The sequence below is a fragment of the Aquarana catesbeiana genome, linkage group LG03 (assembly GCF_042186555.1).
Source record: "Aquarana catesbeiana isolate 2022-GZ linkage group LG03, ASM4218655v1, whole genome shotgun sequence".
In the NCBI taxonomy this organism is placed as follows: Eukaryota; Metazoa; Chordata; class Amphibia; order Anura; family Ranidae; genus Aquarana; species Aquarana catesbeiana.
This window is the reverse complement of record NC_133326.1, coordinates 130,945,784-130,971,207: the sequence shown is the minus strand read 5'-3', so window position 1 is coordinate 130,971,207 and position 25,424 is coordinate 130,945,784. Positions and strand designations below refer to the sequence as shown.

At 42.9% G+C, this 25,424-nt stretch overlaps 1 protein-coding gene across 2 annotated transcripts in view; it reads left to right on the top strand.

The window, feature by feature from the left end:
- Positions 1–25,424, top strand: part of GOLGB1 (golgin B1) — a 123,737-nt gene that overhangs the window by 73,604 nt on the left and 24,709 nt on the right. For both annotated transcript variants that reach the window (XM_073619235.1, XM_073619236.1), the window contains exons 8-13: positions 5,586–5,647; positions 10,915–15,950; positions 16,057–17,845; positions 17,951–18,094; positions 20,130–20,261; positions 20,415–20,509. In XM_073619235.1, coding sequence (XP_073475336.1) covers positions 5,586–5,647; positions 10,915–15,950; positions 16,057–17,845; positions 17,951–18,094; positions 20,130–20,261; positions 20,415–20,509 — 7,258 coding nt within the window. The remainder of the gene's footprint in view (positions 1–5,585; positions 5,648–10,914; positions 15,951–16,056; positions 17,846–17,950; positions 18,095–20,129; positions 20,262–20,414; positions 20,510–25,424) is intronic.

Below are 25,424 nucleotides of genomic sequence, written 5' to 3'. Positions count from 1 at the left end.
GGGCTTTTGCCGCGCTTAATAGGTGGTGGGTGAGTGATGTTTTATAATTGGCAATGGGTCGCTCAGTCACATGTAATAGACAAGCAGCAGGATATTGGCTTAGGTAGACAGAGGTGAGGTATTTAACTACAGTGTGCACTTCACTTCAAAATGGTTGAATCTTTGTGCTTTGCTAGAAGATATGAAGGCGACTTCTCTATTTAACGTTATTGCTATTACATACTAATTCATATGTACAATGCATCTGGAAAGTATTTACAGCGCTTTTTTTTTCCACTTTTTTTTTTTTTTATTTAGGTTTCATCTCCAAAATGGATTACATTTATTATTTTCCTTAAAATTCTACAAACAATACCCCATAATTACAACGTGAAACAAGTTTTGTTCTTTGCAAATTTATTAAAAATCTAAAACGAGAAAAAAATCACATGTACAAAAGTATTCACATCCTTTGCTCAATACTTTGTTGAAGCACCTTTGGCACTATTTACAGCCTGAAATCTTTTTGAGTATGATGCTACAAGCTTGAAACACCTATTTTTGGGCAGTTTCTCACATTTTTCTTTGCAGGACCTCTCAAGCTCCAGCAGGTTGGATGGGGAGTTTTGGTGCACAGCCATTTTCAGATCTCTCCAGAAATGTTTAGTTGGGTTCATATCTGGGCTCTGGCTCGACCACTCAAGGACATTTACAGAGTTGTCCTGTAGCCACTTCTTTGTTATCTTGGCTTTGTGCTTAGGGTCGTCATCCTGTTGGAAGATGAACCTTCGCCCAAGTCTGAGGTCCAGAGCGCTCTGGAGCAGGTTTGAATCAAGGTTGTCTCTGTACATTGCTGCATTCATCTTTCCCTCGATCCTGACTAGTCTCTAAGTTCTTCTGTTAAAAAAACATCCCTACAGCATGATGCAGCCAAAAATCATGATTCACTGTAGGGATAGTATTGGCCAGGTGATGAGCGGTGCCTGGTTTCCTATAGACATTACACTTGCTATTCAGGCCAAAGAGTTCAATCTTTGTTTCATCAGACCAGAGAATTTTGTTTCTCATGGTCTGAAAGTCCTTCAGGTGCCTTTTACGAACGCCAGGCTGGCTGTCATGTGCCTTTTACTGAGGAGTGGTTTTTGTCTGGCCACTCTACCATGCAGGCTTGATTGGTGGAGTGCTGCAGAGATGGTTGTTCTTCTGCAAGGCTCTCCTCTCTCCACAGAGAAACGCTGGAGCTCTGTCAATGTGATCATCGGGTTCTTGGTCACCTCCTTGACAAAGGCCCTTTTTCCCCCGATCGCTCTGTTTTGCAAGGCAGCCCATTCTGGGAAGAGTCTTGGTGGTTCCAAACTTCTTCCATTTACGGATGATGGAGGCCACTGTGCTCATTGGGACCTTCAATGCTGCAGAAAGTTTTCTGTACCCTTCCCCAGATCAGTGCCTCGATACACTCCAGTCTCAGAGGTCTGCAGGCAATTCCTTGGTCTTCATGGCTTGGTTTGTGCTCTGACATGCACTGTTAACTCTGGGACCTTATGTAGACAGGTGTGTGCCTTTCCAAATCATGTCCAGTCAACTGAATGTACTACAGGTGGACTCCAATCAAGTTGAAGAAAAATCTCAAGGATGATCAGTGGAAACAGGATGTACCTGAGCTCAATTTTGAGTGTCATGGCAGAGGCAGTGAATAATAGGAAATAAGAAAATGCCGCTCCAGGTGAGTGATGGAACCAGGTAAGCTGGGGAATGGACTCCCCCCAGAGGTGCTAGCCTTGGCTTGCTGGTCGTGCAATTTTGATAAAAAGGAATGGATGGCTGTACACCGAGGTAGTGATGGTTGCTTTTTTTGTAAAATCTGTAACATGAATGATGACACAGGACAGGCAAACGGGCACAGGTAGACACGTTTCACACAGCGACGCTGCGCTTATTCATTACTGAATTCATTTTACAATAAATGGATTCATCACTACCTTGCTGTGCAGCCATCCATTCCTTTTTACCCAAAGGCTGTGAATACTTTTATGTACATTTTGATTTTTTTTTTTTATAAATTTGCAAAGATTTCAAACAAACTTTTTTTACGTTGTCGTTATGAGGTATTGTTTGTAGAATTTTGAGGAAGAGAATGAATTTAATCCATTTTGGAATAAGGCTGTAACCTAAAATGTGGAAAAAATTAAGCACTATGAATACTTTCCGGGTGCACTGTAATTGTACATCATCTACAGATTTACTGATATTTCTCTGTAATGTGCATCAGTGAATGTCATCAGTATCCCTGCCAAAGAACTTCTGAGATGAGATGGTATTAGCATGGTGACTGGTGTTTAAGGACTTAAAAAAAACTTTATGCATATTGGGGTGGGCAACTATATGGCAAATAAGGTTTAATGTAGAAAAATTTAAAATAATGCATTTAGGTTGCAAAAATATGAATGCAATCTACTCACTAGGACGTGAACCTCTGGGGAAATCTAGGATGGAAAAGGACCTGGGGGTCCTAGTAGATGATGGCTCAGCAATAGCATGCAATGCCAAGCTGCTGCTAACAAAGCAAACAAAATATTGGCTTGCATTAAAGTGGTTGTATACCCACTTTTTTAATTTTTACCTACAGATAAGCCTATAATAAGGCTTGCCTGTAGGTAAAATTAATATTTCTTAAAACTGTACGGTTTAGGAGATATTCACTTTACATACAGCCGCTGACGTCAGTGGCACATGAGCCATGAAGGTCCGGCAGATGCTGACAGGCCATGCTGAGAAAAAGATTCTGGCGTGGATATGTGGGAGTGATGTCATCGCGGCTCAGGCCACTCACACCGCCTGAGCTGCGAACCCGGAAGACACACCGAGGGCAAAATGTCAGCTCCCTCATCGTGGACCAGACTGCGATACGGGGAACTCGTTCTAAGGTAAGTATTTTATAATGAGCTAGTATGCGGTGCATACTAGCTCATTATGCCTTTGCCTTACAGGGTTTTTTTTTTTCTCCTGAGGGTATACAAGTGCTTTAAAAAGGGGATTAACTCAAGAGATAAGACGATAATTCTCCCGCTCTACAAGACTGGTCCGGCCTCACCTAGAGTATGCTATCCAGTTCTGAGCACCAGTCCTCAGGAAAGATGTACTGGAAATGGAGCGAGTACAAAGAAGGGCAACAAAGCTCATAAAGGGTCTGGAGGATATTCGTTATGAAGAAAGGTTGCGAGCACTGAACTTATTCTCTCTGGAGAAGACGCTTGAGAAGGGATATGGGTTCAATTCACAAATACCGTACTGGTGACCCCACAATAGGAATAAAACTTTTTTGCGGAAGGGAGTTTAACAAGACTCGTGGCCACTCACTAAAATTAGACTAAAAGAGGTTTAACCTTAAACTGCGTAGAGGGTTCTTTACTCCAAGAGCGGCAAGGATGTGGAATTCCCTTCCACAGGCGGTGGTTTCATCGGGGAGCATCGATAGTTTAACCACTTACAGACCGCCACACGCCGATGTACGTCCTAACTTTGAAGAGGAATATCGTTGTTATGGCAGCAGCTAGCTGCCATAACCCCGGTATCCTCTTCTTCTGGCGGCGGTCCGCTACAAGATAAAAGTGGTCTCTGCAGTGGATTCTCCGCAAGATCACTTTTATCGATGGCGGGAGAGGGCCCCCTCCTGCCGCACTCCTGTGCCCTCCACCGCTTACCGGAGCCGTCGGCAGCGGTTGAGGCAAACGGATGTTTTCCCTTCCTGGGTATGGAGACGAGTGAGGGGAAGATGGCCCCCACCCGTCTCCATACCATTGCAGGGCGGAAGCGACGTCAAAGCGTCACTTCCGCCCATAGCTCTTAAAGGGCCTTTTTTTTCCTTTTTTATTTATTTTTTTTTTTATTGCATTTTAGTTTAAATATGAGATCTGAAGTCTTTTTGACCCCAGATCTCATATTTAAGAGGTCCTATCATGCTTTTTTTTTATTCCTTGTAATAGGAATAAAAGTGACACTATTTTTATTTATTTTTTTTTAAAAAGAACAGTGTAAAAATAAAAGGTAAAATAAATAAGAAAAAAAAAATGTTTTAAAGGCGCCCCATCCCGCCGAGTAGCGCCCGCATATGAAAACGGTGTTCAAACCACACGTGAGGTATCGCCGCGATCGGTAGAGCGAGAGCAATAATTCTAGCCCTAGACCTTCTCTGTAACTCAAAACATGCAACCTGTAGAATTTTTGTAAACGTCACCTATGGAAATTTTTAAGGGTAAAAGTTTGCCGCTATTCCACGAGCGGGCGCAATTTTGAAGCATGTTTGGTATCAATTTACTCAGCATAAAATTATCTTTCACAATATAAAAAAAAATGGGCTAACATTACTGTTTGTGTTATTTTTTAATTCAAAAATGTGTATTTTTTTTCAAAAATAAGTGCGCTTGTAAGACCGCTGCGCAAATACGGTGTGACAGAAAGTATTGCAAAGACCGCCATTTTATTCTCTAGTATATTAGAAAAAAAATGTATAATGTTTGGGGTTCTAAGTAATTTTGTAGCAAAAAAAACTGTTTTTAACTTGTAAACAACAAATCTCAAAAAGAGGCTTGGTCCTTAAGTCGTTAAAAAAAACTATTATATAAGCACCTGAACAACCACAACATACAGGGATATACAATGTAATACTGACCTATAATCACACACATAGGTTAGACTTGTGTCTTTTTATCAACCTCACCTACTATGTAACATAAATGCTCATACTTAAAGGGGTTATAAAGTACATGTTTTTTCACCTTAAGGTGAAAAAACACCCGGCAGTTACTTTTTTCCCGGCTCTTAAATGGATAGATTGATAGCAGCATAGCCATTGGCTCCCGCTGCTGTCAATCAAATCCAATCACGTGGGCGCCGGGGGCGAGGCCGAGTCCTGCATTCGGCCTCTATGGACGCAGAATGCTGGACTCTGGAGACCGCCCGCAGTGTAACCCCCTCGGAAGAGCGCTTCTCCAAGGGGGTTATCTAATGTGGGGAGGAGCCGCAAGAGCCGCCGAGGGACCCCAGAAATGGATATTCGTGCAAAACGAGCTGCACAGTGGAGGTAAGTATGACATGTTTGTTATTTTTAAAAAATAAGAACGATCCTTTAGTATCACTTTAACCATTCTGTTTTATGGCCTGAATATCGTACGACAGATCGTACAACCTTTTTTGCTTAATAGTCGCAAGTAGAAATTGAATATGTAAATAAAGTCACGAAAATTCTCGTATGACAGAGAATTTGTGTTGTAATATATTGTATTTTCGGATGACAATTATACTGACTAAACGAAAATCGTACGATCTGGTATCGGATGAACTGTCGTGATAGGCTCTTGAAAGTAGTGTACACACGATCCGAAAATCGTACGGTTCTTCCTCTGACAGTTTTCGTACGATATTCGATCGTGTGTACGGGCCATTAGGGTGTAGTCTATCCATCTTGTATTATGTTTCTTTTTTTGTTTTATTATTTTTGAAATTTGATTATCTAGAAAAAATTTAAATATTTTATAAATCAGAAATAATTTTATCAGATAATAAGATGTTCCTTATGTCATAACTGAAAAATGAATTACTCTTTTTAGATATCCATACCCTGTTACCTGTGGAGGATCGCCTGAAAACCGTAAATCTCCAGCCAGAGCAGGTACAAAATGTAAACTGTTTGAACTGTAACAGCCTACATACAGTTGTCCTGTTAGTTATGCCGCGTACACACGACCGGACTTTACGGCATACTTGGTTTGGCGGACCAGAGTCCGCCGGACAATCCGATCGTATGTAGGCTCCCGCTGACTTTTTTTCCCAAAAGTCCGACGGACTTAGAAATGAAACATGTTTCAAATCTTTCCTTCGTAACTCCACCGGACTCAGTTCCTGACGGAAAGCCCGTTCGTCTGTATGCTGCTCCGACGGACCAGATACCACGCAAGGGCAGGGTACTGCATCTGGTGCTCGCTGCAATAGGAAAAACAAATGTTCCTATTGCGGAGAGCGCGGGGCATACCAGGCCCTTAGGTCTGGTATGGATTTTAAGGGGAAACCCCTACGCCGAAAAAACGGCATGAGGTCCCCCCCAAAATCCATACCAGACCCCCAATCCGAGCACGCAGCCCGGCCGGTCAGGAAAGGGGGTGGGGACGAGCGAGCACCCCCCTCCTCCTGAACCATATCAGGCCGCATGCCCTCAACATGGGGGGTGGGCAGGGGGGCGCCCTGCGGCCCCTGCCACCCCAAAGCACCTTGTCCCCATGTTGATGAGGACAAGGGCCTCTTCCCGGCAACCCTGGCCGTTGGTTGTCGGGGTCTGCGGGCGGGGGGCTTATCGGAATCCCGGAGCCCCCTTAAATAAGAGGGTCCCCAGATTCCGGCCCCCCACCCTATGTGAATGAGTATGGGGTACATGGTACCCCTACCGATTCAACTAGGGAAAAAGTGTCAATAAAAAAACACTACACAGGATTTTAAAGTAATTTATTAGACAGCTCCGGGGGTCTTCTCCCGGCTTCGGGTGTCTTCTTCTGACTTTGGGGGTCTCTCCGGTTCTTCTCCGCTGTCTCCGACCTCTTCTCCGCACTATCCGGGTCTTCTGCCGGGCTCCTCCGCTATCTTCTGCTCTTTTGCTGCCCTTTTGCTAGCGGTGGCCCGGACTTCTGCCTTCTTGTCTTCTTCCCACTTTTCTTCATCCGATGTTGACACAATGCTCTCTCCGGCTGGAATGCTCTCTGAGCGTTCCGATGTGACTTATATAGGCGGTGACCCCGCCCCCTTATGCCGTCACAGTCCCTGGGCATGCTGGGACTGTGACGGCATAAGGGGGCGGGGTCAAGATCACCCTGTGACCACGCCCCCTTATGCCGTCACAGTCCCAGCATGCCCAGGGACTATGACGGTGGACACTTTTTCCCTAGGTGAATGGGTAGGAGTACCATGTACCCCATACTCATTCACATAGGGTGGGGGGCCGGAATCTGGGGGCCCTCTTATTTAAGGGGGCTCCCGGATTACGATAAGCCCCCGCCTGCAGACCCCGACAAGCAACACCAGGGTTGTCGGGAAGAGGCCCTTGTCCTCATCAACATGGGGACAAGGTGCTTTGGGGTGGCGGGGGCCACGGGGCGCCCCCCTGCCCCAAAGCACCCACCCCCCCATGTTGAGGGCATGCGGCCTGGTACGGTTCAGGAGGGGGGGGCGCTCACTCGTCCCCACCCCCTTTCCTGACCGGCCGGGCTGCGTGCTCGGATCGGGGGTCTGGTATGGATCTTGGGGGGGACCCCACGCCGTTTTTTCGGCGTAGGGGGTTCCCCTTAAAATGCATACCAGACCTAAGGGCCTGGTATGCCCCGTGACTGGGCTCGCAAGGTGTCAATCTCGCCGATAAAAGCGGCGAGATTGACTTCCTTTTCTAGTCCCGTCGTACTCGAGTCACGTTCAAAATGAACGGACTTGTCCATGTGTGGGCAATTCCGTTCATTCTGAAAGTCCGCCGTAACTCCGACGAAAGTCCGTCGGGAAGACCGGCGGACCTAGTCTGCCAGAAAGTCCGGTCGTGTGTAGGCAAGTCCGTCCATTCAGAAAGTCCGGCGGTAGTCCGACGGGAAGAGCGGCGGACCTAGTTTCCCAGAAAGTCCGGTTGTGTGTACGCGGCATTACATCCACAACTTCTATTCTCCTGTTTTGTTTTTGTTTTGTTTGGGGTTTTTTTCGTCTTCTTTTTAAAGGATGATACTTCATCAAATCAATAATTTTTTTTTGAGGACCACTATTGTCATTTTTTCATGCTGGATTTAGAAGATTAGTAAATAGCTCTGAACTGGGTAAACCTGACGTTTAGGTAATTCACAACAGTCCGACAAATGACCAAACGTTTATTAACCACTTGACCTCCGGAAGATTTACCCCCCCCCCCTTCATAACCAGACTATTTTTTGCGTTACGGCACAGCGTTATTTTAACTGACAATTGCGCGGTCGTGCAACACTGTGCGTAAATTAAATGTATGTCCTTTTTTCCCACAAATAGAGCTTTCTTTTGATATGTATTTGATCACCTCTGAGTTTTTTTATTTTTTGTGCTATAACCGAAAACAGACCAATTTTGAAAAAAAAAAAAACATTTTTTACTTTCTGCTATAAAACATACCCAATAAAAAAAATTGAGAAAAAAACAGATTTCTTTATCAATGTAGACCAATATGTATTCTGCTACATATTTGTGGTAGAAAAATCCCAATAAGTTATAAACACTGTAGCTGCTGACTTTAAATAAGTACACTTACCTGTCCTGGGTGGCCGCGATGTCGGCCGCCCTCGGCTGACCCGTCCCTCGGCTCTCGGGTCCCGGCACCGCCATCCTAACTAAGGGAAACAGGCAGAGGAGCCTTGCGGTTTCACTGCCAGTTTCCTACTGAGCACGTGCGAGTGCTCTATGAATGGCCCCGTGGTTTTCTGGGAACACACACAGTTCCCAGAAGGCAATGGGGCCGCTCACCGAGGAACAGTACACGCCGCGGAATAGGAAGAGGCAGATTATGAAGACTGCCTAGCAACAAAGGTTCAGGTAAGTTTAAAAATTTTTTTTTTTTTTTGCAAATGTTTTTTTTTACATTTTTTTTTTAGGATTTTTGGTGCAATTTTTTTTTCAGGGTGGCCCCCCACTTTAAATAAAGAACTTTAAAGCAAAATAAGGGTCAGTGCCCATCAATGCAGCTTGATCAGTGCCAATCTGCAACCTCACCATTGCCCATCAATGCAGCCTGATCAATGCCCATCTGCAGCCTCATCAATGCAGCCTGACCAGTGCCCATCTGCAGCCTCACCATTGCAGCCTAATCAGTGCCCATCTGCAGCCTCACCATTGCAGCCTAATCAGTGCCCATCTGCAGCCTCGCCATTGCAGCCTGATCAGTGCCTATCTGCAGCCTCGCCATTGCAGCCTGATCAGTGCCCATCAATGCAGCCTGATCAGTGCCCATCTGCAGCCTCACCATTGCCCATCAATGCCCATCTGCAGCCTCACCATTGCAGCCTGATCAGTGCCCATCTGCAGCCTCACCATTGCAGCCTGATCAGTGCTCATCTGCAGCCTCACCATTGCAGCCTGATCAGTGCTCATCTGCAGCCTCATCAATGCAGGCTGATCAGTGCCCATCTGCAGCCTCATCAGTGCAGCTTCATCAATGCAGCCTGATCAGTGCCCATCTGCAGCCTCACCATTGCAGCCTGATCAGTGCCCATCTGCAGCCTCGCCATTGCAGCCTGATCAGTGTCCATCTCCAGCATCACGTCAGATTACACATAGCGGGGATCTCCCAATTACAGCGACTTATAGTGGGACTGTGATATTGTGGCAGACATTTGGACACTGACACTTTTGACACTTTGCAGGAACCAGTGACACTAATACACTAATCGGTGCTAAAAATGTACTTTCACTGTACAAATGCTACTGGCTGGGAAAGGGTTACCATCAGGGGCAATCAAAGGGTTAACTGTGTGCCCAGACAGTGTTTTCCACACTAGTCCTGCTACACACCATTAAGTGCTTAATGGATTATTGATGGCTATCACATACATGATTGAAAAGTACCGTATTTATCGGCGTATGACAGACACCTTAATTTTAAGAGGGAAGTTTCAGGAAAAAAACTTAAATTTTTAATAAAGAACTTTGAAGCAAAATAAGGGTCAGTGCCCATCTGCAGCCTCACCATTACCCATCAGTGCAGCCTGATCAATGCCCATCTGCAGCCTCACCATTGCAGCCTGATCAGTGCCCATCTGCAGCCTCATCAATGCAGCCTGACCAGTGCCCATCTGCAGCCTCGCCATTGCAGTCTGATCAGTGCCCATCTGCAGCCTCACGTCAGATTACACATAGCGGGGATCTCCCAATTACTCTGTAATACGAAGTCCCACATCCTGGACCGGCTCCTATGATAGCCAGAACACTGGTCCAATGCCAGTCCAGGAGACAGGACTTTGTATTACAGAAGCTGCCAAGAAAACAGGAGATCCTCACTCTATGTAATCTGACGAAGCTCGCGCCCCCTCCCCTCTGAGGCAGCCAAATGCAAATATTTGCATATAACATGCACGCGTTATTTGCACCTGATTTTCAGGGAGAAAAAGTGTGTGTTATACACCCATAAATATGGTAGTTAACAAAGGGTGTTCAATGAATGTTTGTTTTTGAATTGGACGCTGCAATGCATCTGGAGAGAAATAATCAGCTATCTGATTGTTGCTTTGCACGTAAAGTGTAACAAGAGGTATTGCTTGACTTCCTTGTTCTATGCACTACAGTTTGTTGCAAGTGCCTAATTGTGGGGTGCCAAAAAAATGCTGATAAATAAAATAAAAAATCCACAGAAGTGTTACCCAATTGCCATCTTATGTAAACTTTAAAATCTAGATGACCACGTGTAGACTTGGAGTGCCGCTCAAAGCTGTTGGATAACAGGTGTCCCTACCAGTATTCAGAATGTGAGAGCAGGCATCCCACCTCTGTCACCAAGCCCCGGTAGGCGGGGCGAAACATGTCAGGGATGGCTGGAGCGGCGCTGGCTTAGGCCATACACAGCCATATTCACATCTGAAGCACTGGGTCGGTTTTGAGTGGCATCTTACCCCACATATATCCAGGCTTTAAAATCTAGAGTAATAGAAAACACTAACAGACAGCTGGAATATTGCTTTATTGTGGGAGAAGAATTATCATTTTAAAACATTCCTGGGGGATACAATCTGTTCCTTTTAATTATAAAAAGATTAAAAAACCTACAGACCTTAGTCTTTAATTGAGGTTTATATTGTTTGCTTCATATTTGGCACTTGATTTTGTAACGCAAACAGTAAGTTGTCTAGAGCATTATCCTTCTCCCTCCAATAATGGTTGCACTTTTGCCTATTTTAGATGCTGCACTCATCCGTATTGGAAGTTCAGTCTCATTCTGTATCCCAGGAGCTAGTTGTTGATGTTGTGATGGAAGACATAAAGGAAAAACAGCTGTCCATCCTTATGTTGGACCTAGTAGATACACGGGAAGAAATAAATAAGTTAAAAGGACAACTGAAGGTGGAACAAGAGACAGGTCATACTACGTTATTAACAGAGAATTTAGAGGAAGGCGGCAATTTGGAGCAATGCAGAGATTCTGACATCCGATCACTGAAAGAGCAGGTGAAAGAACTAAAATGCCAATTGGAGGTTGTGACATCTGAGAAGGATGCTATAACTTTAAAGCTTCAAGCTGTCATACAAGAGCAGAGACCATCAGAAAGGCTTTCTCGGTATGAGCTGGAACCTTCTGTTTTAGAAAAACAGCACTTGCCTGACTATGAAAGTCAAAATATACTGGCAGAACAGGTAAATAGTTTAGAAAATGAATCAAAGTCCAAAGATTTAAAGGTTACTGCATTACAAAAAGACCTGGATGATATGAATCTTCTGCTCTCTGAGCAGAATTCTTTATCAAGGTTACTGGAAAACCAGTTGGAAGAGAGGAAGAAAAGCATTGAGAGCCTAAATGAGCTGCTAATTCTTAGCCAAAGTAAAGAAGAAAGACTGTGTGAGGCACTAGCAGCTAATGAACGTGACATAGTCTCTCTTCAAGAGCAAGTTTCGCAAAAGTCTGCAGAGCTAGAAATCCTACAACTTTCATCAGCAGAAAAGGAACAGCAGATTGAGGAAGTCAGCCATAGTTTTTCTGATAAGATGGTTCTTCTAAATGAAGAAAAGTTTTCCATGGTTCAGGAGATAAAGTCCCTAAAAGAGCAGCTGAGATCACTTGTCGAAGAAAGTGGAAAAGAGGAAGAATCACTGGAGACCATAACAAGAGCCAACACAGAGCTAAACCTTCAAATAGATATGCTTACTCAAGAGAAGTCTGGTCTTCAAGAGATGTTGCAATCCATTCAGACAGAACTTGAGGAGGTAAAAAGTCAACTGAAAAATGTGTCCTCTAGTTACACGCACAGTCAAGAAATCCTCAAGTCTGTTCAAGGTGAAAAAGAAGTGTTGCACGTCCAAATGGAAGAGCAGAGAAGTGAATTCCAGAAAAAACAGAAGGAACTTGAGGAACAGCATATCCAAGTTGAAAACCAAAGGCAAAATTATGATCAGCAGTTGCAATTCTTGACTGCAAAATACCAGAGTAGCCTGAATGATGTTACTTGCTTGCAGGAAGAAAAATGTGAATTAGAACAACAGCTGAAATATTTTAAATCGGAAGATGATTGTGAGGTTGGATTAAAAGAGAAAGAGGAACTGCATATTCAAGTAGAGCATCAGAAGAAAGAGATCGAACAGCTTAAAAGAAAGTTGCAAGCAGCACTGGTTAGCAGAAAGGAATTGACTAAAAAAGTATCAAAATTGGAAGAAGATCTAGAAAAACATAAAGCTGAAAAAGTTTTGGATCCTGAAGAGATAGTGACTTTACAAAATAGTAGCCTAAAATCTGAAGAAGAAGTGGTATGTAAACAAGACATAGAGAAGGAGCTTATTAAAAAACAAGTAGTCAGTCTTGAATCTGAACTAGAACATTTAAAGAGAGAGCTATCTGAAAAAGGTTTGGCTAATGAACAACTTCAAATTTTGATTGATGAATTAAGAGGTATATCCAGACATGTTGAACAGGTAGATAGAATGGCATCTGAAAAGCCAGATAGTCCATCCAATCAATTAAATACAGAAGAGAAAGTCAATATGGTATCACAGTTTGAAAATAGAATAACACAACTTGAGCAAGAAAAGGAAAACCTCCAAAAGAAAGTCCAGGAGGCTCTGAACTCTCGCAGGGACACCATTAAAAAGGCACAAGAGAAAGATCGGCACCATCGTGAACAGCTAAAACAACAGAAAGAAGAGTTTAATCTCTTGCAAGAAAAGCTTGAAAAAATACAGAGCAACCAAAAATCGGATCCAGATCCTGACACAATTCTTGAAGAACGAGCAATGCAAACAGAAATGCCTTATCCAGTAGACCAACTGTGTAGTGACTCTTCCCATGGAGCAGAGGGCTTGATGTCTGTGTGTGCCTCACATGACAGTTCTGAAAAATCTAACTGGAGAGAGGAATGGGTAGACTTTTTACCAGGAGAAGTTGAAGACACCTTAGTTCACAAATCTCCTACAGATCTGACACTGAACAGCTACAAAACACAGTTGGATCTCTTTCAGTCTCAGAAAAATGAATTGGAGTTAAAGGCCTTGCAATTGGAAGAGAAACTTGATGAACGCTTTGAGGAGATTTCACATCTACATGATACCATAGACCATTTGACTACACAGCTACAACAAGAAAAAGACAAGTATATGGTTTTAGAAACACAAGCTTCAGTTTTAAAAACTGACCTGGAAAAAAGCAAACAAGAAATATCTGATCTACAGGAATTGACAATTGAGCATATAAAAGATGAGCTAACGCATAAAAAAGAAGAGGTTGGACAACTTCACCAGGAGCTGGAAGAAAGAAATATAGCTCTTAAGAATGCTAATGACCTTGTTTCAGAAAAAGATGATATAATTTTGTCTTTAAAATCTCAGATGGAGCTTCAAACCAAAAATCATGAGGAACATTGCAATAAACTTGAAGTAAAAGTTCAAGAAGTACAACAAAAACAAGAAGATGAAGTTGAGGGAGAAAAAGGAAAACAGCAACTTCAGCGAAAGCTTCAGGCTGCATTGATATCCAGAAAAGATGCACTCAAAGAAAGTAAGGCTTTGAAGTTCGAGTTGGAGACTATGAGAACTCAAAAGGAAGATTTAGCTAATAGACTACAAGTTGCAGAGGCATTAGTAAGTGAGCTGAACCTAGAAAAAGAAACTTTATTGAATACGTTATTTACCCACAAAGAAGAACGAGGTAAACTGATAATGGAAATAGATAAATGCTTATTGGAAAATCAAAACCTTGAAGCTTCGTGTGAAAGCCTAAAGTTGGCATTAGTAGGAATTACAAAAGACAAAGAAGACTCGAATAAAGAGTTGGAATCCTTGAAAATGTCACATGACTCAAAGGCATCTGAATGGCAAGACAAGCTGTCTGACCTTCAAAAAGAGTATGAGACATTACTGCAGTCATATGAGAATGTTAGTGATGAAACTGACAGAATGAAGCGTGCAGTGGAAATGGTGAAACAAGAGAAGCAAGAATTATTTACTAAGATGAAACGTGTTGAGGTTGAAAAGAAAGACGTAGAGAGCCAACTGGAAGAATCACAACTGGAGATAGAAAATATGAAGGAAAAGATGAGAAAATTTGCTAAATCAAAACAGCAAAAAATACTTGAACTTGAAGAAGAAAATGATAGATTGAGAGTAGAATTGCAGAAGGCAACAGAGGTGCAGAAATCTAATTGTTTACAAGAAAATATGGTGGTTAAAGAGGAGCTAATGAGGGTCCAATCCGAAAACGATGCCCTAAAATCAAAACTGGAACTGGCTCAGTCTGAAAAGGAAAATTTTACTAAGGAAACTGAAACACTGAAGCTCCAACTACACAGTGTTGAATTGGACTTGCAAAAAGTTCTAGAAGAGCGCAGCACTGAGATACTAGAAAAGGAAGTTGTCAGCAAAACTAAAGCTATTGAATATCATTCAGTACCTCATAAGCCGGTTGTTGATGAAAGAGTGGCTACTTTAGAATTGCTTACAGAAAATGATGAAAAACAACAAGCAACCTTTGAGAAAATTTCACAACTTGAAGAAGTTATTGAAAAGTTAGAAACCCGTATGAAGGCAAAAGAAAATGAAATTGAGAAAATGAATTCAATTCTAAATGAATTTCAGGAAGAAAAGATAAGATCAGACACTCTGTTAAGCGGTTCACAAGATGTGAATAATAAAATGGAGAAAGACTTTTCAGATCTGAAAAATAAATATCAAGTTGCTGTTAATGACCTAGATGAAGTTAATAAGCAGAAGCAAGCCCTGGAAACTGAGAAGGATGAGTTGGAAGAGAGGTTGATGAATCAAATGGCTGAGCTCAACGGAAGCATTGGAAACTTCCAGCAAGATGCTGTGGACTTGCAGATTAAAAATGAAAGTTTGAAACAAGAGTTGGAAAACCTTCAACTCCAACTAGAAGAGGAAAAAAGACAGATGGAGAGACAGAAAGCTGAAGCCATATCTGAGGTTCATAAAGAATTTGTGGAAAAGTTAAAATCAGTACATCAAGGTGAAAAAGGCAAGATGACCCAGTCAAAAGAGCTACAGGAATTGCTCAAGGAAAAGCAGCAGGAAGTAAGACAACTACAAAAAGACTGCATACAATATCAAGAAACAATCAGCCGGTTAGAAAGAACTTTTAAAGCCCTGGAAATTGTGCACAGTGAGTGCGAGAGAGAAAGAGTTGCCTCCAGCAATAGAGTAGCAAAAGCTGTGGCAGACACAAAGAAGGCTGAGGCTGAGCGAACATCGCTTCGTGTGTTACTTGATGACACTCAGAGTGAAGCTGCAAGAATTTTGGCTGAAAATGTAAAGATCAAGAAGGAAATACGAATAATTACAGAGAACACTACACTTATTTTGAAAAGGAAAGAAGAAGATATGGAAAAGAAACTTGAAGAGGAGAGGGTGAAACATGTAAAAGAAATGGCAAACTTACATGCGAAGATAAGCTTGCTACAGCAAGACAAAGAACAGCTTGAAGGATCCATTAAGCGCCTACAGGGCCATTTTGAAGAAAAGAACCAAGAAATAAAAGATATGCAAGGAAATCTGAATCAAAACATAGCAAAGCTTGCAGCGTTCACTCGTAGCATGTGTTCTTTGCAAGATGATAGAGACCGTGTTATAGAGGATTCCAAAATGTGGAATGAGAAATTCAACGACGAATTGCAGAAAAAGGATGATGAGATACGTGATAAAGAGAGAATATGCATGGATCTTAAAAATGAGCTTCTGCAGGTCACATCTCAAATTGATGAACTCAAGGGTCACGTGAGCAGGTAAGAAGCTGTTTAACAAAAAGTTATGACTAGATTTTTTTTCCATACCTGTTTATCTAAATAACCTTCTTATATTTCAGTCCCATTTTGTCTTTCTTTATTTCAGGCTACAGTTAGAGAATGAAGAACTGGCTACGGCTGGGCAGAATGAGGTAGAGAGTCTTACTAAAACAAGAGATTCTCTGCTGGAGGAAAAATCGATTCTTTCTTCCTGTCTGGAAGAAGAACAGAAGATTCACCATGCCTGCCAGGAAGAGCTGAAACTGCACAGCCAGGAAGCAAAAGATAGGCTAAACCAACTAGAGAGTCTGAACATTGAGGTGACGCAGTCTCACAACGAAAATAAAAATTTGCTGGAAACCGTACAAAGGTTAGAGGCAGAAATTCAAGACTTGAAGCTGCAAAATGAGCAGACTCAAAGTGACCTGCAGGCTTCCAAATCTTTAACAGAACAGCTGCATGTAGAGCTGGAACAGAAAGAGCAAGATGTTGTGCGGTTGCTAAGTGCTTGTGATGAAGCAGTCAGTGTAGCTGTGGGGGAGCTAAATGAACTGCATTCAATTCAGTGCAAAGCTTTAGATGAGAGATTAGAAGAAGCTGAAAAGGATAGAAAACACATGCAAGGAAAATTAGAAGAACTGAAAACTCAACTAAAAGCCAACCACGAGGAGTCTGACCGAAGTAAGGCGCAGTTACAGGCATTCACCAAATCTATGTGCTCTTTACAGGAGGAGAGAGAACGCGTTTTGAGTGATTATCAGCAATTGGAGCAAAGACATCTTGATGCAATTCTTGCCAAAGATGGCCTCATTCAAGAGGCAGCAGCAGAAAGCAACAAGCTCTGTGAAGAGTTAAGATTCCTCCGAAGCCGTACCGATGACCTAAATGCACAGAATGCAAAATTAAATGCTCAGCTAGCTCGCTACCGGGAAGACTTAAAAGAGGTGATTTCGCTCAAGGATTCACAACTTAAGCAGTTATTGGGGGAGAAATTACAGGAGATAGAAAAGTTGCGCCTTGAACAGAATAACCAGGAGCTGCTGCTAAATCAGGAAAAGGGACAGCGAGATGCTCTGCAGCAGGAGTTAGATGAAACAAAGAAGGAAAAACACAGAAGTTTAGAACAGGTTGATAGTCTGACACATGATATCTCACAGCTAAAAAATGAGAATGAGGCACTTAGAAATCAGCTTAAACAGGAGGAACATGAAGTGCAAATCCTAAAGGAAGAGCTACTGCAAGTGAAAAAAGAATTGGAAAGCATCAAAGAAGAAGCTGTGTGCATACAAGTTAAGGCTGAGGAGCGAGTGCGGCACGCAGAGGATGACTTGAATAAGAAGCTCCAGAGCATACAGCATGATACTGGCATATTGCGTAATGAGACCGAGACAGCAGAAGAAAGAGTAGCAGAACTAGCAAGGGATCTCATGGATGCAGAGCAGAGGCTGCTAAATGCTCATGAAGAAATCGCATCTCTTAAAGCTCAAATACAAGCATTTGGAGGATCTATGAGGTCTTTGCAAGACAGTCATGATATTGCTCAAGAAGAGATTAAGAGCTTGCAGGACCAATTGAAAGAATTTCTTAACCTGAATGAAGAGCTTGGCTTAGTAAAAACAGAAAGGGATAACCTTAATTTCATGCTATCCGAAAGCAAAGAGGAACAACAACGGATACAAATTCAACTGAAAGAGTTTATGTCCAGCTTGCAGGTGCGAGAGGAGGAAATCCGTAGACTGACCGCTGATTTTCAGGGATCACAAATGCAGCTTCGCAATATGTCCAAAGCAATGGGAAGTCTGCAGGAGGATCGCGATAGATTGCAAAATAGCTTGAAGACACCGCCTAGGGAAATAGAGAGGACTCAGCAGAGCTCATACCAAAAAGACAGCAAGGTATTTCCTTTGATAAAATTGTCTTTGTCAAATAAAAAAGTGTCCCTCTGGTTGTAAAATAGTATATTATATAATCAAAGTAACAAATACCAGTGTATCTTTCAGACCTCCAGTGATCATTCCAACCGTTTACTACTGGAAGACCTTCAGAGCACACAGGCTGCAATGCAGAACCTACGCACTGAACTCAGTGACACACTCAGTCAAGTACACCAAAAAGAACTAATGATACAACAGCTAAATGTTCAGGTTAGTGTAAAAGCACTAGGACATTGCTGAGAATGTATCTGTTTTTTTTTTTTTTTCTGTAAAGCCTTTTCCATGACACTGGCAAAGTTCTCAGCTAAGGACTCAAGACTCGCAGAACTAGCTGAGAAATTTCAGAGCAAGGCTACTTAGTGCTGCTCAGCTATTTCAGCACAGCACAGTTCCTAGCATAGGAAATCATTTAAAAACAAGGTGCAGAGTAGACTGTGATCTGTATCAGGGGACTGCAGAAGATACGTAAGTAAGTGTGGGTTCGGAGGATTTTGTATTTGAATTCACTGGTAGTTTCCATCCTCCAAATGGCTGCAGCCAATGTGTTCAGCAGCTTCTGTGAGATAGAACAGTGTCCCCATCTATCATAAACTGCACAGAGCTTGTCGCGGTTGTTACTAAATTTGCAAGGGATGTTTTGTCAACCCCTTTCCCCCAGATCAGTGCCTGTATTTCCATTCTGCAGGCAGAGAGCTTAACAGAAAGCAATTTTTAAACCGCTATCAAAGCTAGTAAAAGGTAAAGCTTTAAACTTGGGATTTAATTTAAAGCCCAGTTCTGGGCAAAATCGATCTCCCTACCATCCTTCCCTCCCTCCTAGCCCCCTCTAAAGAGAAGTTCACTTTTTGCAGAATGTTTTAAATCTGAATTATTAAAGATGTTCATATAAACAAGATAAAGCATGGAAAGAAAATACTGAGAAATGGATAACTAATCCAACCTAGAACACTATTACAAGTACAAGAAAAATAAAAATAATCAAATCATATACTCTATAGCCAAAAATAGCTTAATGAAAAGGTCGGAGAACAGAGCTGACCTCACATAGGAGCACATATGGATAGATTCCAAGGCCAATCAATTCAGGGCAGTTAAAATTCAAAGAAAAAGGATAAAAGGAGTAAAAAACCAATGGGAAAAGGGGAAAAAATGGTTTAGTTTGTACCATACTCCAGACCTGCCCCTGCTTCCCTGTGATAGCAGGTGGGGGGTCCTCTTCCCACAACCACTGTCACAAGCACAACTGTGTCATTCATAGTAATCTGTCAATGAAAATAGTCCTGTCTACCACTGGGGCAGACAGCTTGCAGTTCTCAATAGACCTTGTGCATGCTAATTAGCATAGCTTTGAGCAGGAAAATCTGGATGCCGCACACCGGATGAAGTTGAAAACTTGTCTTTATTATAAAAATGGGACCATCAAAAGTACAAGACAATCAGGCAGGATGTACAGGTTCAGCTAATCCAGATTTTCCTGCTCAAAGCTTTGCTCTACTTAGCATTTAGCCAGCACCTGGGACTCTTCACCTCTGAAGGCTTTACATCAACTCTACACCTGGGTCCAGATCCACCTGAGCGGTGAAACACTTTCTATGCTAATTAGCATGCTTGTCATCCATTGACACTGCGCACAGCCTGCAACAGAAAGTCCAGACGGAGGTACAGGCAATAGAGCTGCAGGCAGTGTGTGCAGAAGCATGACATTGTACTCAGGATCCGCCGAAGAACAAAAATCTGCATTTTTTATTTTTTTTTCAAAAAGGTGAACTTAGCCTTTATGTTCAATATACCCACCTGAGTCCCCCATCCAGGTCCCTCACTGATGCTGTTTCCAATTGCAGGGACTGCTTGTCCAGCGCTGCATGTTAATCCTCACCATCCTGCCCCTTCACTCTTTGCTTAACGTTGGACCTCTTTTGAATTTTGAAAGGCCCCCTCTGCATCCCAGCCAGCGGGAATTGTCCATATCACTCAGTTAGTGACAGGGACAACCGGAGGAAAGACCCCAGCAGTAAGTAAACAGAGGGGAGGACAATGAGCTGGATGATCACATGGCCGCACCCTGAGGTAAGTAAAAGTAGGGTTTAGGGAGTTTTTTTTTTTTTATCCGGGCAATTACATGGAGTGCGATTTTGGAGGTGATTTAATATCCCAGATTTGTGTTTTAGAATGAATTGTTCAGCTACATAGCATTCTTTAGATGGTAACAGTTCAGCTTTAACTTCATCTAATTGTATTTCTGCAGCTTTCTGAGATATTCGAAGAGAAAAGTTCTTTATCTCTCCAGCTGCATGATGGCAACCAAAGCCTAAGAGATGCTATCAATCGGTGTTCATCCCTTGAGCGACAGCTGCATGAAATGCATCCCAAAAGTTCGGTAAGAATAGATGCTACCCAATTATTAATAAAGCTGGATGTGACAGAAACATTACAAAAAAGACAATATAAAGTTTGTGTTTTGCAGTTGGCTCTTCTTTTTCATTACAAGTAAATTTCTGTCCTTAAATTAAAATTGAGATTCTTTCTGCAGGATACTTTACTGAGTGATTCTGCACCTGGAGCCCCACAAGAAAAGAAGGAACCCCAAACTGAAGCCGATAGACAACTCATGGAGCTTCAGCAAAGGTTAGTTATATTTCTGCTCTTTACTCTGTGACAGCCTTAATAAGCTTTACATTTACTAATAAATATCTTTTCTTTCTCGAACATCACGGGACACAGAGCCACAGTAATTACTGATGGGTTATATAGGTATCATTGGTGATTGGACACTGGCACACCCTATCAGGAAGTTCAACCCCCTATATAATCCCTCCCCCTTGCAGGGATACCTCAGTTTTTACGCCAGTGTCTTAGGTGATGGACGTGTAAAGATGTCCTCCCGTCTTTCACTGGGGTTGGTGCATATACGTAGAATCCTATGGTTGAAAAATTGGTCAGCCGAAGCACCATGTAAGAAGCTACTGGCTGGGTTTCCATTTCGTGGTGCAAGGTTGTTTGGAGAGGACTTGGATAACTATATCAAGAGAATCTCTTGTGGGAAAAGCACTCTCTTACCTGTCAAGAAGAAGAGTAAGCGTCCCTCTTTCAAACGGACTCTTTCCCCAGCGCCGGGGGCTTCAGCCTCCAGGCAGTCTCGACGGCCGCCTCCATCGGGGTCCAGAGACAAGAGTCAACCCCAGGGACAAAAGAAGTCCTGGGGAAAGAAGCCTACTAGGCAAAACACTAAGACCTCTGCATGAGGGGGCGCCCCCGCTCACTCGAGTGGGGGGAAGACTGCGACAGTTCTCAGAGCTCTGGCAGGAGGACTTCCAGGACAGATGGGTAATCTCCACAGTAACCTTAGGGTACAAGCTGGAGTTTCAGGAATTCCCCTCTCCTCGGTTCCTCAGATCAAGTGTTCCCAGAGACCCAGAGAAGAAGCAGTCGCTCCTTCTAGCGTTAGAGCGACTTTTGTCGCAGGAGGTCATTATGATAGTTCCCGCAAAGGACCAGGGATTGGGCTTCTATTCCAACCTTTTTACGGTCCAAAAGCCAAATGGGGATGTCAGGCCCCTTCTGGACTTAAGGGATCTGAACCGATTCCTAAGGATTCAATCCTTCCGCATGGAATCCATTCAAACAGTAGTTCCCACCCTGCAGGGAGGAGAATTTCTGGCATCAATAGACATCAGAGATGCATATCTGCATGTGCCCATTTTTCCTGCTCATCAGAAGTTTCTGCGCTTCGAGGTAGGAGGGCGCCATTTCCAGTTTGTGGCTCTGCCTTTCTGGATAGCCACTGCACCTCGAGTGTTCACAAAGATCTTGGCTCCTCCTCTGGCCAGATTAAGGGCTCAGGGTATAGCTGTCATAGCATACCTAGACGACCTGCTCTTGATAGACCGGTCGGTAGCCTCTTTGAATGGAAACTTGAGGACCACAGTCAGGTATCTAGAACACCTGGGTTGGATCCTCAACTTAGAAAAGTCTTTCCTAAAACCAGTAAGAAGACTGGAGTATTTAGGTCTGAATATAGATACAAGCCAGGAGAAAATATTTCTACCCCAGGCAAAGATCACTGCTTTGAGAGAGCTGATTCTGACAGTAAGGACCAAGAAGGGTCCCTCAGTCCGCCTTTGTATGAGGCTACTAGGGAAGATGGTGTCTTCATTCGAAGCAGTTCCCTATGCTCAGTTTCACTCAAGAATGCTGCAACACAGTATTCTGTCGACCTGGAACAAGAAAGTTCAGGCATTAGACTTTCCGATGCAACTGTCGCATACGGTGCGTCAGAGCCTCAATTGGTGGCTCATACCCGAAAACCTGCAGAAGGGGAAATCCTTTCTGCCGGTTACCTGGACGGTGGTAACAACAGATGCCAGTCTGTCAGGTTGGGGAGCAGTTCTGGAACAGGCTGCGGTCCAAGGGGTATGGTCCAAGAGAGAGAGGACCTTACCCATCAACATTCTGGAGATCCGGGCGATACATCTAGCTCTAAAAGCCTGGACTATCAGGCTACAGGGTTGTCCGGTCAGGATCCAGTCCGACAATGCCACAGCAGTGGCTTATGTCAATCATCAGAGAGGCACCCGGAGCCGAGCTGCTCAAAAGGAGGTTATCTCAAGACCTGTTATCTCAAGGTCCAGTGTTCCATCCTGCCTTACAAACGCTAAATTTGACGGTTTGGCTATTGAGACCCACGTTCTGAAGAGTCGTGGGCTCTCAGGTCCTGTCATATCTACCTTGATTAATGCAAGGAAGCCAGCTTCCAGCATGATTTATCATAGAGTCTGGAAAGCTTATATAACCTGGTGTGAATCCAGAGGTTGGCATCCCAGGAAATATGTCATAGGTAGAATTCTTGATTTTCTACAATTAGGATTAGAGATGAAGCTGGCCTTGAGTACCATCAAGGGCCAGGTCTCTGCTTTATCAGTGTTATTTCAGCGGCCACTTGCTTCGCATTCTTTGGTCCGAAACTTTATGCAGGGGGTGATGCGTCTTAACCCTCCGGTTAAAGCGCCCCTAAACCCCTGGGACTTGAACTTGGTCCTGGCTGTGTTACAGAAACAGCCTTTTGAACCAATAAGTCAGATTCCTTTGGTCTTGTTGACAAGGAAATTAATTTTTCTGGTGGCCATCTCTTCTGCTAGAAGAGTATCAGAATTAGCAGCTCTTTCTTGTAAGGAGCCTTATTTGATTATACACAGGGATAGAGTGGTACTACGCCCTCATCCTAGTTTTTTACCGAAGGTGGTTTCTGATTTTCATTTAAACCAAGACATTGTCCTACCTTCCTTTTTTCCAGATCCCTGTTCTCCGGAAGAGAGATCTCTACATTTGTTGGATGTAGTAAGAGCAGTTAAGGCCTATCTAGGGGCAACTGCTCAGATCCGCAAGACGGATGTTTTGTTTGTGCTGCCAGAGGGTCCCAATAGGACAGGCAGCGTCAAAAGCTACCATTTCTAAATGGATTCGACAGTTGATCATTCAAGCTTACGGTTTGAAACAGAAGATTCCTCCATTTCAGATCAGGGCACATTACACAAGGGCTATTGGTGCTTCTTGGGCAGTGCATCACCGGGCCCCTATGGCTCAAATCTGCAAGGCCGCAACCTGGTCTTCAGTTCATACATTCACCAGATTCTATCAGGTGGATGTGAGAAGGCATGAGGATATCGCCTTTGGGCGTAGTGTGCTGCAGGCAGCGGTACAGGGTCCTCAGGTCTGATTGCACCCTACTTGGTCGTGGTTCCCCCCCTCAGGTAGCATTGCTCTGGGACATCCCATCAGTAATTACTGTGGCTCTGTGTCCCGTGATGTTCGAGAAAGAAAATAGGATTTTTTAAAACAGCTTACCTGTAAAATCCTTTTCTTTCGAAGGACATCACGGGACACAGAGGTCCCGCCCCTCTTCTAATACACTATATTGCTTGGCTACAAAACTGAGGTATCCCTGCAAGGGGGAGGGATTATATAGGGGGTTGAACTTCCTGATAGGGTGTGCCAGTGTCCAATCACCAGTGATACCTATATAACCCATCAGTAATTACTGTGGCTCTGTGTCCCGTGATGTCCTTCGAAAGAAAAGGATTTTACAGGTAAGCTGTTTTAAAAAATCCTATTATTTGTGATATTGTTAACTATCCCTTTTTTTATATTATTTTAGGTTTGCTCCTTAACCACTTGCTTACTGGGCACTTAAACTCCCTTCCTGCCCAGACCAATTTTCAGCTTTCAGTGCCGTCACACTTTGAATGACAGTTGCACGGTCATGCAACACTATATCCAAATGAAATTTTTTTTCACGCAAATAGAGCTTTTTTTTTTTTTTTTTTTTTTTTTTTAGTATTTAATCACTGTTGGGTTTTTTATTTATTATTTTTTTTTTTAAACGAAAAAAGACTGAAAATTTTGAAAAAAAAACAAACAAAACTGTTTCATAGTTTGTTATAAAATTTTGAAAACAGGTAATTTTTCTCCTTCATTGATGTGCGCTGATGAGGCTGCACTGATGGGCACTGATAGGTTGCACTGATAAGTGGCACTGATGGTTGGCACTAATGGGCGGCACTGAAGGGCCACAAATAGAGCTTTCTTTTGGTGGTATTTGATCACCTCTACGTTTTTTATTTTTTGCGCTATAAACAAAAGAAGAGCGACAATTTTGAAAAGAAAAACAATATCTTTTACTTTTTGCTATAATAAATATCCCAATTTTTGTCCGACATGTATTTTTCTACATATTTTTGGTAAAAAAAAATCGCAATAAGCGTATATTGATTGGTTTGCGCAAAAGTTATAGCGTCTACAAAATAGAGGATAGATTTATGGCATCTTTATTATTATTATTTTTTTTTTTACTAGTAATGTCGGAGATCAGCGATTTTTATTGGGACTTCTATATTGCAGCGGACAAATCGGACACTTTTGACACATTTTTGGGACCAGTGACATTTTATACAGCGATCAGTGCTATAACTGGTGACTGATTGAAGTGGATCCAAAATTATCAATTCACCCAAGGTGCAAATATTCAGAAAAGTGCTTGTGCTCACCTCCACCAGTATCACAGGCTGCTCACCTCACATATGTGTCAAATTCAGCAGTGTTCCTCTCTGGGGATATTGAAGATTACTGGCGTGGTGTAGACACTTAAACTTCTTTATCCCAGACACCATCTTTGGGTTCTGCAGAACACCGATCGACTTACCAAATAGGATATAATATGCAAAAAAGAAGGTAAAATCTAGTGCTCTCCATCTGGGATTATTTATTCACATAGAAAAATGGTAGGTGCACTCACAAGTATGGCACAATGAGCCATGCTAGCTGAGACACCTTTTAGACAACCAAGTCTCGTGATGGCCACGATGTGACATCGTTACGCAGGCTCCGCTCCCTAGACGCGTGTCATCAGAGCGTTGATTTCTTCAGTAGGGGTGGAGCCAAAGAAGGTGCCTGGGATAAAGGAGTTTGAGTGTCTACACCACGCCAGTAATCTTCATTATCCCCAGAGGGGAACACTGTATGTGAGGTGAGCAGCCTGTGATACTGT